Here is a 12926-nt window from a genome sequence, read left to right as displayed (position 1 = left end):
GAGGTCTACTTAACAGTACCTTTCTCAAGCCAAGGACTTCTGGATCCAGCATCCAAGCTGGAGAAGGAAAAGGAGCAGAGTGGGAAAGGCAGGGCAGTGTGCAGAGCCCGCTTCCTCCTCCTCTCTCCACTTCAGGGGTCTTCCTCCCAGGACGCCCAAGATGCCCTAAGTACAGGCACGTCAGGAACTCGGCTATGGGAGTTACTTCATGTGTTGGCCATGCGTAAGCAATTGAACAGTTGCATGGAGGAAACTGGAAAACCCTGTTATCTACAAAAGACAAAAACATATTTGATGACTGGGGAGAAGTGGAAGCCTGTTGAATTATATTACCAGTGACTTAGAAACAATGTCTTACAACAAGGCCGGCGCCGCGGCTCACTAGGCTAATCCTCCCGGTTGCCCCTCTTCCAGGCCAGCTCTCTGCTGTGGCCCGGGAGTGCAGTGGAGGATGTCCCAAGTGCTTGGGTCCTGCACCCGCATGGGAGACCAGGAGAAGCACCTGGCTCCTGGCTTCAGATCAGCGCGATGCGCCGGCCGCAGCGGCCATTGCAGGGTGAACCAATGGCAAAAGGAAGACCTTTCTCTGTCTACTCCGCCTGTCAAAAAAAAAAAAAAGTCTTACAACAAATGAACCAGAACTCCTGGGTAACCGTGCCCAGGTGATGCCAATGTAGCACCAGGTCTCACTTGGGAGGAACGATTCCCACTTGTAGCTCCAGGAGGAGCGTGACTAAATTTAAGATTTTTATCCCATCTCCCTGGTCAGTGAAACCTAAAAACACTGGCTGAGGACTTCTGGAAACTTCACTCCTCTTTCTGTGAAACTTCTGATTCCAGCTTTAGCAAACAGATATCAGGTGTTTAAGTACCAAAAGGACAAGCAGCAGCTTAGCACCAAACCAAGAGACTCGGAATCCGGAAGAAAAGTTATCCACACCCCACCTCCTACAGTCAGGACTGGCCCCACTGACTGGTTGCCACGGACCCTTCATCTGCAACATTAGAGCTCCGAATTAGAAAACAACACACACACCAGGTGAAGAAAGGGGTGGAATTTTATCTTTATTTACAGGACACTGTAAGATACGAAATTCCACAGAAGTAAGAAACCCATTCAGAGGACAAGCTTCATACAGTATGTACAGTTTGGAACTGTTCAAGTATAGTTTTGTTGTAAAAGTGCTACAATAACAAACCACATTTAAAAAAAGGTCTTAGTAGAGAAACAGTAAGACAAACAACAAAATGACTGGTGCCTCAGCAGTGCGATCAGAAGTGAAAGGCGCCCGGCGCCCCATCCTGCACTTGGAAGGTGTAGCCTTCAGAGGTGGTCTCTGGCGCAACATTCTGATCTTCCTCTTCCTGAAACATGAAAAAGCAACGTGACCCCATAAATATGGCACATTTCTAAGCAGTAGCATGCCTCAAGTCTCGACCTGCTCATAAAGTTTACAGCTGCACACCCACCTTCAACCCTGAGACCATATTCTTTCTGTCTGACACAGGAGGAGGGAAGGGCCGCTGAAACCCGGACAAGTCAGGAATGCCTGGGAGAAGCAGTTCTGAGTGGGTTAAAGAATGCTACTACAAGCAAAATTGAGATTTTTCTGTTCCACCTGCCACTTGTCAGTAGAAAGAGAGCCAACTACGATCAGAGTTCACCCACTTCTCCAAGAATCCCTACAATGACAACCATAAACTTTAAAGATATTCCGATTCCCAAGATTGTTCATTTGAAAGTAAACTAGTGACTTTTAAAATTTCAGGTTAAATATCATCAACCCAAATATTATATGGGCAAGTCCTAAATATATTTTTTTGACATTTTGCAATACTGAACAAGGGTACAGGGGGTGGGTGTTTGGCCTAGCAGTTAAGATACTAGGAGTTCAGCCGGCGCCGTGGCTCAATAGGCTAATCCTCAGCCTGTGGCACCGGCACCCCGGGTTCTAGTCCCAGTTGGGGCGCCGGATTCTGTCCCGGTTGCTCCTCTTCCAGTCTAGCTCTCTGCTGTGGCCCGGGAGGGCAGTGGAGGATGGCCCAAGTGCTTGGGCCCTGCACCCGCATGGGAGACCAGGAGGAAGCACCTGGCTCCTGGCTTCAGATAGGGGCAGTGCACTGGCCATAGCGGCCATGTGGGGGGTGAACCAACGGAAGGAAGACCTAACTCTGCCTGTCAAAAAAAAAAAAAAAAAAAAAAAAGCTACTAGGAGTTCAAATCCTGGCCCTAACTCCTGATTTTAGCTTCCTGTTAGTATGCACCCTGGGGGAAGGCAGTAATGGCTTGGTATCTCGAGTCTCTGTCACCCACATGGAGACTTTGTTTAAGCTCCTGGCTTCTAGCTTCAGCCTGGCCTAGACTCAGGCATTATGGGCATTTAGGGAATGAACCAGCTTATAGTTCTCTCTCAAAAACATTAAAATTGGGGTCAGTGTTGTGGTGTAGCAGGTAAAGTCGCCTCCTGCAGTGCCAGCAGCCCATATGGGCACTGGTTCGAGTCCCGGCTGCTCCACTTCGATCCAGCTCTCTGCTATGGCCTGGGAAAGCAGTGGAAGATGGCCCAAGTCCTTCGGCCCCTGCACCCACATGGGAGACCTGGAGGAAGCTTCTGGCTCTTGGCTTAGGAGCAGCTCAGCTCTGGCCGTTGTGGCCATCTGCAGAGTGAACCAGCAGATACAAGACCTCTCTCTCTCTCTCTCTCTCTGCCTCTCCTCTCTCTATGTAACTCTTTCAAATAAATAAATCTTTATAAAAAAATTTTTTTAAATGTATGGAACTCACTTAAAGTACAAAGAGAAAAAAAGAACATCTCATAGTTTGCCCATACATGTGTATTTTCCAAGTTGTTATTAACAGTAGCTCACCTCTATAGAGAAGTACTTCTCAATCAAGTTTAATGAAGCCCTATACACGGATTCATTCTCATGGTTTTGAAGAGCTTCAATTTTATCCAAGCCTCCACATTCTTCAATCATTATACTAAGTTTCTCAGTTTCACCTAATTTCTCAGCAGCCTAAAAGAAAAGAAAGGTCCAGTTTACTGGTTTATTCTCTGATGGTTCTATTTTAATGAAAATACACATATCAAAGCTTTCATATATCAGACAGGAATGCACATTAACAGTTTCTTTAACAATCCTAATGATAGTCTTATGTCCACTTTATATTTTTTTTGAAACTCAATGTAGCAGGTACATGAGAGAAGGTGGGAGAACCAGTCACTCATAATTTACAGATGGCGATAGACACCAGCCTTCCTTATTCTGAATCCAGCTTCAACATGTAATAATTTCCAGAACCAGATCTAGAAGTTGGTACCAATCACTACGGCAAAATGCCATGTGCCGGCAGGGTTAAATCATCCTCAGGTCAAACGAGAAAAATATAGCTAATTTCACCAAAATTTAGCATGAAATTGGGGGGTTAAATATACCTGACAAAATAAGTAGTATGAATAGCTTTCACTTCAAGACTTGACTTCAATTAAAGTCGTGTCATTCATTAATCACCTGTTACATGCCTCTTATAATCCCTAGGAAGAGTGTGGTAGAATGGGCATTTAGAGGAGTCAGTGCTGTGGCGCAATAGGCTGAGCCTACACTAGTGGCTACGGATGGAGGGGATGGCAGGTGTGTGCGCCAGTTTGTGTCTGGGCTGCTCCTCTTCCGATCCAGCTCTCTGCTATGGTCTGGGAAAGCAGTGGAAGACGTCCCAAGTCCTTGGGCCTCTGCACCCGCATGGGAGACCAGGAAGAAGCTCCTGGCTCCCAATCAACCCAGCTCCAGCCGTTGTTGCCAACTGGGAAGTGAACCAGCAGACAGAAGACCTCTCTGTCTCTCCCTTTGTTACTCTTGTCTCTCAAATAAATAAAATCTTAAAAAAAAAAAAAAAAAAAAGGGCATTTAGACTGGTAGCTAGGATACCTGCATCCTGCCTCAGAATGCCTGGATTCAGTTCCTAGCTCCACCTCCTGATTCCAGCTTCCAGTTAATGCTGATAGGCAGCAGTGATGGCTCAGGTAATCGGGTACTTGTCTGCCACCCACTTGGCAGACCTGGATTGCACGTCTGGCTCCTGGCAGGGCCCCAGGGGTTGTGCTTATTGGGGAGTGCACCACTGAAGGGAGCCTGGCTTACATAAATGGCCTTGCTGGTTCTGACTACTAATGAGTCATCTAGCTGCCCTCCCTAGTCGACACAGCAAATCAATCACCATGAAGCCCAAATTCAAACAAATGCCACCCTGTTAGGGCTTACCTGGAAGATATTTGAAATGGCATCCAGAATAACCAGAATAATTTTGGTATCCTTTGCGGTCAAGAGGTTCATCAACGGTTCTATTATACCACAGTGAACAAGGTACACAATCTGTTCAACTGTTCCGCCACTTGTATAGTTGGTTACAGCCCATACTGCTTCTTTTTGTGTCTTAAAGTCTGCCTATTAAACAAAAGGAATTGGTTTTAGTTCAGAACAGTCACACAAATGAGATTCCAAAATTTCATTTTACAGAAATAATGATTGAAACAACCAACTGGCTCTATCCAACCTTAAAGGAAAGGGATTACTGGTTATTATTTATCAATGAACTCAATGAATAGTACCCAACCACAAAAATGTTGGCCTGTAAATGCAATCATATGATTAAATCTCTAATACCTTAGAGAGAACACCAACAAGGAACGGGACCAATCCGTGATTCACAACTTGCTGTATCTGGTCCTGACGCCCAGCTGTGATGTTTGACATTGTCCACGTGGCCTCCTTCTGGATGTTAGTTTTGGGGTTAGTCAGCAGGCTGGGAAAGACGGCAAGTGCTCCCGCATCTATCACAACCTGTGTCTGTTCATCTGTCCCTGTGACAATATTCCCTATGGCTCTTAGCGCAGGAGTCTGAAAAGGAAAACAATGTTGATGCTGATTATTTTTTTTTCCAATTGCTCAAAATGTCTGTACCCTAAAAATTTGGACAAGAGGCTCTTTATGGCCTGAAATAGGCAGTATTTCAATATTTACTATCGATTGTGTCCCTTGTACTTTATATTCTAATCTTGAAGTTAACAACTTACCACAATTGGCAAATCATTAGCTCCTAGAAGCTTCACGAGTTGCGGCACAACTCCTGTCTTCACAACCATTTCAATCCGCTCATTTGGACCATCAGTGAGATAGGAAATCGCCCAGCAGGTATCTGCTAACACTTCCGGATCATCGTGATGCAGGAGACGAACTAAAGTAGGAAGAATCTGCTCAACGGCATCTAATGGGGGTGCAGGATTCTTGTTGCGACAAAGGTTTGAAAGTGTCCATGTCAGATTACGTAAGTAACCGCACTAGGGGAGAAGGAAACAGCAATGAGAGATCCTGTCTTTTGAGGAAGTAGAGGGACATGCAGATGAGAAGTGAGAAACTTCACTATGCTGGTAACTTACTGCCAAAGAGGACATATCAGGAACAGCCAGAAGAGCCAACAGTGGGTCAATTGCACCATACTTGATAACCAAATCTCGGAAAACTGAACCATCACCTGCAGAAAGAAGAAGGGCAAAGCTGAGCAAACCTCCTTGACTAGCACCAGCAGCGTTCTGTGGCTGACTGCACCATGGGAAAGTCCCTGAGATGCCCTCTGGTGCCTTTGTTAGATGCCATCTTCATCCCTAACAGGGGCCTGAAGCAAGCTTAAAACTCGACACAAAGGTCACCACTACTCATAACAAAGGTCATTCTCCCAACCTCAAAAAACAAAAAGTTAAAAGTACCTGCAATGTTCCCTAGAGCCCATACAGCTTGTTCGCTGATGTGAGCATGGGGAGATGCCAACAGGGAAATGAATGCTGGGATGGCACCTCCATCCACCACCGCCTTAGTTTGTTCTGAGGTCCCAGAAGCAATGTTAGTGAGCGCCCAGGCAGATTCAAACTGAATGGGGCTACAATCAGTTCTGCCCAAGAAGGACACAAATTTTGGAATCAAACCAGCCCGGATTATGTTGTCTATAGGGGGCTGTTTTTCCCTGGAAAGCAGTTTCCTAAGGGGAAGAAAAAGAGAAATACAAGGTGAAGGTGATAAATAAGTGTGTACGTGAACCAATTTAAAATTGAATTCAAGAGCTTAGAACATGAGACAGATAAGTAAATCCTGAAGTGCTGAGACCCCAGGGAGCTTGTCTCACCCTCCCCCACCCCAAATCCCTGGCAGGGCTCCTTCATCAGTGTGACAACCTAACAGGACGAGTCTATGCTGCTGCCACGCACTTCCCCGGCTGACAGTGAGGGCGGATACCTGGCCTGTGATCACTTACCATTCTGTTTTTCTAAATCCTGTCAAGCTATAAAAACTATTAATTCTTTCTGTTATGAATACACAGCTATCTATTGTGAGAGATAAGGATCCAAATATATTTCTTTTCTAATAGTCTAAGTATTTCTTCTTTTCCTTCCAACGACTTTTGGAATGCTTTTTAAAAAGTACATGAAAAGAGGACAGGCATTGTGACACAGCAACTGGAGTCACAGACTGCAATGCCAGCATCCTGTATGGCAGTGCTGGTTCAAGTCCTGGGTGCTTCTGCTTTCAATCCAGTTCCCTGCTAACATGTCTGGGAAAGCAGCAAAAGACAGTCCAAGTACTTGGGCTGGGCCCCTGCCACTCTTATGCGAGACCAGAATGGAGTTCCAGGATCTTGGCTTCAGTATGGCCCAGCCTTGGCCATTGTGGGCCATTCTCTTCCCCCCAACCCCACTCCCACCACTCTTCAAATAAATAAAATAAATTTTAAAAGAAAAACAGGGACCAGTGCTGTGGCATAGCAGGTAAAACTCAGCATCCCATATGGGCACTGGTTCGAGTCCCGGCTGCTCTACTTCCGATCTAGCTCTCTGCTATGGACTGGGAAAGCAGGAGAGGATGGCCCAAGTCCTTGGGCCCCTACACCCACGTGGGAGACACAGAGGAAGCTCCTGGCTCCAGATCGGCCCAGCTCCAGCCTATGCGGCCATTTGGGGAGTGAACTAGTGGATGGAAGACCTCTCTCTCTCTGCTTCTGCCTCTCTGTAACCCTGCTTTTCAAATAAATCTTAAAAAAAAAAAAAAAAAAAAAAAAAAAAAAGACAAGTACACCAAAAGGTTAACAGGAATTACCAATGGGGGCAGAACTTTAGGCAATTACAAAAAGCTGTAGTTAATGTTTCACCTGAGGACAAACTCCACTGAAAACAGGTCTATGGCTGGGTTCATCTTTATACAGACCATCTATCCATCCCCTTCCTACCAAAAAATCTTTTAACAGGCAAGTTTCTCAGCTTACCCCACGCTACAGCACACAAAACATACCTAGCAGCTTGGGTAGCTTGGAGCTGGCTTTCCAAATTGTTGCTGGTTATGCCTTTGACAATGTCATCAACAGACCAATGTACAGTGCCCTGAAAGCAAAGTAGAATTTTACAGATTACCATTTCACACCTGCTGCTGTGAAGACAGTTTTAGGTTTACAGTCAGTTACCGAAAGTTTAGGCTTACATCTAATTTTGTGTTAAATGTTTTATATGTAGGACAGTTCAAACTTGTTGCCTAAGAATCTTAAGTTATGGACTATCTAAGCATTTAATCACTTTAAAAAGAAAAGTAACTGAACAATTAAACATAACAAATTAGAGCAGACCAAAGACTCATCCGTATCACTTGCATTCAGATGTGCTTCAAAGGAGAAGGAGGGGAGTTACAGGCAATGGACTGGAGACTTTCTTACCTAACCTTGTAACCCACACGTTCCCACAGTAAAATGCTCTAACTATGTCGTATGCTGTGAACCACGGCAGGGAGGTTTGCAAACCAATGCTTTTAACTTGAAGGTAGCGTCCAGGCAGGTGTCTGGCACCAGAGGCCCAATCCCGTACTGAGTGCCTGGCTTTGTCTGCTTGGCACCGTGGACCATGGGAGGCAGCAAGTCCAGATAGCTGGGTCCTTGCCACCAACATGGTGGGAGCCCCAGATAAGTTCCCAGCTTTGGCCTGGCCCAGTCCCAACTGTTGTGGCATTTGCGGGAATAAACCAGCGGATAATCTTTCTGCCTTGAAACAATTTTAAATACAGTGCTGCTTTCTCTCCAGAAGCCTACAACTGAGAGGAACAATTTGACAAACAGATAAATCCTAAACATGTTACATATATAATGTGCTATTTACTTCCTCTCCGTTTTTAGCACAGAACCAGGGAACTACAGAATTCTGAGAAGGGAGTACTTTTCCTGCTAGGCTGAAAAAAACAGAGTGGGACTGAGTATTAGTAACCTGGAAACCATATTTATGCTAGTAGTATCATGTAATCTTATTCACATAAAAAAATGACAAATGTGGAGAGATAAAGCATTAACAGGAAAAAAAAAAGATGTAAGAAAGTGGCCATTATCTTTGGAAGAGTGAAGTTGGAAAACAAAACTGTGGGGCCCGTGTTGTGGCACAGTGGGTAAAGCTGCTGCCTGCGCTATCAGCATGGGTGCCGGTTTGAGTCCCGGCTGCTCTACTTCCAATCCCACTCCCTGTTGACGGCCTGGGAAAGCAACAGAGGATGAGCCAAGTGCTTGGGCCCTCACATCCACATGGGAGACCTGGAAGAAGCTTCTGGTTCCTGGTTTCAGCCTGGCCCAGCCCTTGCCAGTTACAGTCATTTCAGAAGAGAATCAGCAGATGGAAGACATCTCTGTCTCTCCCTAACTCTGTCAAATAAATAAAATAAATCTTTAAGAAAAAAAGTCACTATTGGAAATTTGAAGCAGCTGTCCACCTGGCTATTTAGTTAAAAATTAATTAAAAAAAGAAAACAAAGACGTGCTTGCTTAATTTAAGTCTTTCCTGGAACACAGACCCGGAGCAGGGAAAGCATGGTTAAGAGCAATCACACGTCACCACTGCGATATGCACTGAAAAATGCCGTCATTATGGTAAACACCACGGAGTATCTGTTCACAGACTTAGGTGGCACTAACTAGTGTACAACCACGCTCTAAACCATGATAGATTTTAAAACTGGTACTCCTACACAGGGCACCTGCTGTAAATGGAGACGGAAGCTGCTCTGGGTGAGCTGGCGAGCGGGGATGAGTAACAGCTCAGGCTATCGCTGCCGACTACTTGCCTGCTTCATAAACACTACACACGAAGGCTACACTAAAGTCATTTAAAAATCATTTTTCAATAACAAATTAACCTTCGCTTACTGTAGTTTACAAACCTTAAAATTAAAAACTTTTATAACATTTAGATTAAAACACCATACAGCTGTACAAATACTTATTTGAAAGAAAGAGGGGCCAGCGCTGTGGCCTAGTAGGTTAATCCTCTGCCTGCAGTGCCGGCATCCCATATGGGCGCCGTTTCTAGTAGTCCCAGCTGCTCCACTTCCTATCCAGCTCTCTGCTATGGCCTGGAAAAGCAACAGAAGATGGCCCAAGTGCTTGGGCTCCTGCACTTGCCTGGGAGACCTCTGGCTGTTGCAGCCAAGTGGGGACTGAACCAGCAGATTTAAGACCTCTCCGTCTCTCTCTCTCTGTTTGTAACTCTAATTCTCAAGGAAATAAATTTTTTTAAAATTTATTTGGCAGGTAGAGTTATAGACAGTGAGAGAGACAGAGAGAAAGATCTTCCTTCCGCTGGTTCACTCCCCAAATGGCCGCTACGGCCGGTGCTGCGCCAATCAGAAACCAGGAGCCAGGTGCTTCCTCCTGGTCTCCCATGCGGGTGCAGGGCCCAAAGATTTGAGCCATCCTCCACTGTCCTCCCAGGCCACAGCAGAGAGCTGGACTGGAAGAGGAGCAACCAGTTCTAGAACCCGGCGCCCATATGGGATGCCGGCGCTGCAGGTGGAGGATTAACCAAGTGAGCCACAGTGCAGGCCCCAAGGAAATAAATATTTTAAAAAAATAATAAAAATGCAGCCTCAAAAAAAAACAGAAAAAGTAGAAAAAAGAAAGAAAGAGATATAGAGAGCTTCCATCCTCTGGTTCATTCTCCAAATGCCCTCAATAGCTGGGGCTGAACAAGCCAAAGCCGGGAGCCTGGAATTCAAAGCTGGTTTCACGTGGGCGGCGGGGACCCAAGTATTTCAGCCATCGCCTGCTGCCCCGGGGTGTGCCTCAGCAGGAAGCTCTACCAGAAGCAGGCCTGAGACTCAAAGGCAGACACTGATGCGGGACGTAGGCATCCCAAGTGGCATCTCAGACACTAGGTCACTCCCCTGTCTCTATACCTTCTTTGTATTTCTTATCAAAAGTTGTCTTTGTTTTTTAAAGTTTTGCTCTTTATACTTTTGTTAAAAGCAAACAATCACATACACTGTCCCGGGTCTACTCAGGGTCTAGGCATCACTGAGGTCTCAGGGACATGAATGGAGCCGTCACCTCCCATGACAGCAATGGCCTCCGGAAGACCTGCACGAGGCTCCTCCCGAGGGGCTGCTCTGAAACACGCATGTCCGTCCGTGGAGAATTTCCCTTCCATCGCAGACCAGCGGGAAGCAGCTAACGTGCCATGACATTCCTTCCTACCGACAGAAACCTCTCAGCGTTCACGTCCATATTTTCAAGCTCTTTCAGGAGTTTGCCAAGTTTCACAAAAGCTTCTGCTAAAACTGTCACTGTCAATTTCTTGGAGGTTCGTTTCCCCCTATAAGTTCCCTTTTCTTGCCTCTTCTTCAGCTATATACTCATGTACCAATTCCGTTACCACTTCGTCAGATCCCATGATGCTGAAGTCCACTGTTGACCAAAACGTTATATGGTATGATTGTGTTTCGGGAAAAAAGTATATGGTACAGAATGAAGCCAAAGATAAATTACAAGCTACTGTTAAGATCTCAGGAGGGAAAAGATGTGAACAAATAAAAGAAATGGAGAACACCAGAAGAGGCAGAAACCCATCAGGAAGTGGTTGGCTCTGGACGCGCCAGCCAACAGCGGAGCGGTCGGGTCAAGACAGCCCCGCAGCCGGCACGCGAAGGGGAGTCAGAAATCTTCACAGAGGTGACCATTAAAGCCCAACACCAGGAACGGAACTGAGATGTCAGAAACACGCCGAGCCGCTGCAGAACCTACCTGGTTGTTGCGGTTTTCCTGCAGCGGCGAAGTCGCATCGTCGGGAAAGGAGCTCACGTTCCTCCTCTTCAGCATCTGGTCATCCTTCTTGGCCTTCCTCAGCTCCACGTTCACTTCTATTCGGCGCCGTCTCATTTCCTTGAGACAAGACACACATCCCCTCACCTATCCGACTTTGTTGCAAAAAAAAAAAAAAAAAGGAAAAAGCTTCCCGTCCCCCCCCTTCCCACCCCAGCTCCTGTCTTGCAGCTCCCACGGGGAAGCAGCAGGTACTCACGGTGCTGTCCTTCCCCTTGTTCTTGAATCTGTGGAGCCGGGCGGCCGGTGAGTTGGCATTCTCATTGGTGGACATGGCGACGAGACCGAAGGAATCAGCTGGAAGGCAGGAAGGGCAACACTCCGGTTTCCCAGTCTGCTTTGTCCAACGGAACCCCAAGGGCAGGAAGCCCAGCAACCCCCACCCTGCAGGAGGAACGCCAGGCCGTCGCTCCTACAACCCCCCCCCCTCCGAGGGTCCAAGCCCCCCTGGAGCAGCACTGCCCACCCTTTGCCCGGCACCACACTGACAAGGCCAAAGGGGGAATGATCCACTGCTTAACACAACTGTCCAAAACACTATCGCTTCCACATACAGAGGGATCGTTCACTCTATCCCATCTCGCGTCTCTGGACGCTCACGCCCCTTCCCCAGCGCCCCCGTCCCGGGCAGGGAGGCTCCGGGCCAGGCCCCCGACAGCCCACCACGGACGAGGGCAGCGGCAGTGAACGCAGACCCTCGGGGGCCAGCAGGGACCCCCGCCGCGCTCGCGGGCAGGCAAACCACCACCCCGGGCACCCCGACCCCGCCGAGCCTGCCCCGGCGTTCCCCGCGAACGCCGCCCACCCGCAGCGCGGGGCCGCGCCTCGGCGGCGCGCACACGTCTACACTGCCAGAGCCTGGACTCGCGGGGGCCGCGGCCGGGGCGACCCCGCACCGCCGGAACCTCCGTGTTCACTCGGCCCCAACCGCCACCTCCGCCCCCGCCCCAGGGACGACGCGGCGGGGCCCGCCGAGGCGAGGCCGGCGCCCCGGCCCTTCCGCCGGCCTCTCGCCCTCCAGCCCGCCGCGCTCCGGCTTTCGCCGCCGCCTCCCGAACCTCGGCGCCCCGGAGCCCCAGCTTCCGCGCCGCCCACTAAGCCGCCGCGACACTCAACGACGCCCCGAAGGCCTCATCCGCGAGGGAGGCCACAGCCGGGCCCAGCGCGTACCCGCGGCCTCCCCTCCCGCCATCCGCAAGCCGAGCGCGGCCTCCCGGGCAGCCGTTACCGCCCGCGCCGGGCTGCGGCCTCACGCTGTACCTGCACAGCCGACGCAGGCTTCCCCAGGAGGCGGTGCGTGTCCACAGACTGCCGGTCAGCCGCCCTGCAAACGTCTACCGCGGATCAGCCCTGAGACGGTGTGCCTCGTGCAGCCGGCCGGCGCGATTTAAATTTCCCGGTGGCTCCGCGTTCCGATTGGCCAGTTCGAGCCTAAGCTTTGTACCCATTGGTGGATTTAAAAAACACGTTAGAAGGGGAGGAGGGTCAGAGGGCCTAGAAGCGGAGTATAGCCTCGCGAGATGAAGGAGCGGTCGGGCGATATCCCAGAGCGCCTTGCAGGCCGGAGTGGGAGGACTACAGATCCCGGCATGCCGCGCGATGGGGCGGCTCCCAGCCCCGTCTGTCAACCTCCACTGACTGCGCGTTTCCGCGCATTGCTCCTTGGTCGTTTTTTTGTTTGTTCGTTTTTGAGCGGCTGGGTTAAGCAAATACCGAGAAAATGAAAAAACTCTGCTGTGACCTTGAGGATCCAATGTAT

At 48.7% G+C, this 12926-nt stretch overlaps 1 protein-coding gene across 4 annotated transcripts; it reads right to left on the bottom strand.

Annotated features, from left to right (window-relative positions):
• Nucleotides 1-1044: 1044 nt before the first annotated feature.
• Nucleotides 1045-12532, bottom strand: KPNA2 (karyopherin subunit alpha 2). 4 transcript variants are annotated; one of them, XM_089316788.1, is made up of 12 exons: nucleotides 12338-12532; nucleotides 11367-11464; nucleotides 11090-11227; nucleotides 7336-7424; nucleotides 5763-6031; nucleotides 5436-5530; nucleotides 5073-5336; nucleotides 4663-4896; nucleotides 4261-4443; nucleotides 2869-3018; nucleotides 1471-1550; nucleotides 1045-1365 (listed from the first exon to the last, which is right to left on the bottom strand). In XM_089316788.1, the coding sequence occupies exons 1-11, from the start codon at nucleotides 12357-12359 to the stop codon at nucleotides 1473-1475; spliced, it is 1620 nt and encodes a 539-aa protein (XP_089172914.1). In that variant the 5' UTR covers nucleotides 12360-12532; the 3' UTR covers nucleotides 1045-1365; nucleotides 1471-1472. The 4 variants fall into 4 exon arrangements, with proteins under 4 accessions (XP_089172914.1, XP_089172915.1, XP_051681087.1 ...); XM_089316789.1 differs by having other exon boundaries at nucleotides 12428-12532; XM_051825127.3 differs by lacking the exon at nucleotides 1471-1550.
• Nucleotides 12533-12926: the final 394 nt, after the last annotated feature.

This window comes from Oryctolagus cuniculus, chromosome 17 (genome assembly GCF_051225735.1).
Source record: "Oryctolagus cuniculus isolate XC-2025 breed Fujian yellow rabbit chromosome 17, ASM5122573v1, whole genome shotgun sequence".
Classification (NCBI taxonomy): Eukaryota; Metazoa; Chordata; class Mammalia; order Lagomorpha; family Leporidae; genus Oryctolagus; species Oryctolagus cuniculus.
Note: the sequence above shows the minus strand (reverse complement) of the source record. Positions and strands in the feature narration are given on the sequence as shown.

Bases quoted from the DNA above. Each gene is read 5' to 3' on its own strand.
- KPNA2 (XM_051825127.3), bottom strand. From the start codon at position 12,359: ATGGCGGGAGGGGAGGCCGCGG. The intron at 4,897-5,072 runs GTAAGTTGTTAA...TTTCCTTTTCAG, and splicing joins CTAATGATTTGCCAATTGTG to ACTCCTGCGCTAAGAGCCAT. The intron at 4,444-4,662 runs GTATTAGAGATT...TTTGTTTAATAG, and splicing joins TTGTTGGTGTTCTCTCTAAG to GCAGACTTTAAGACACAAAA.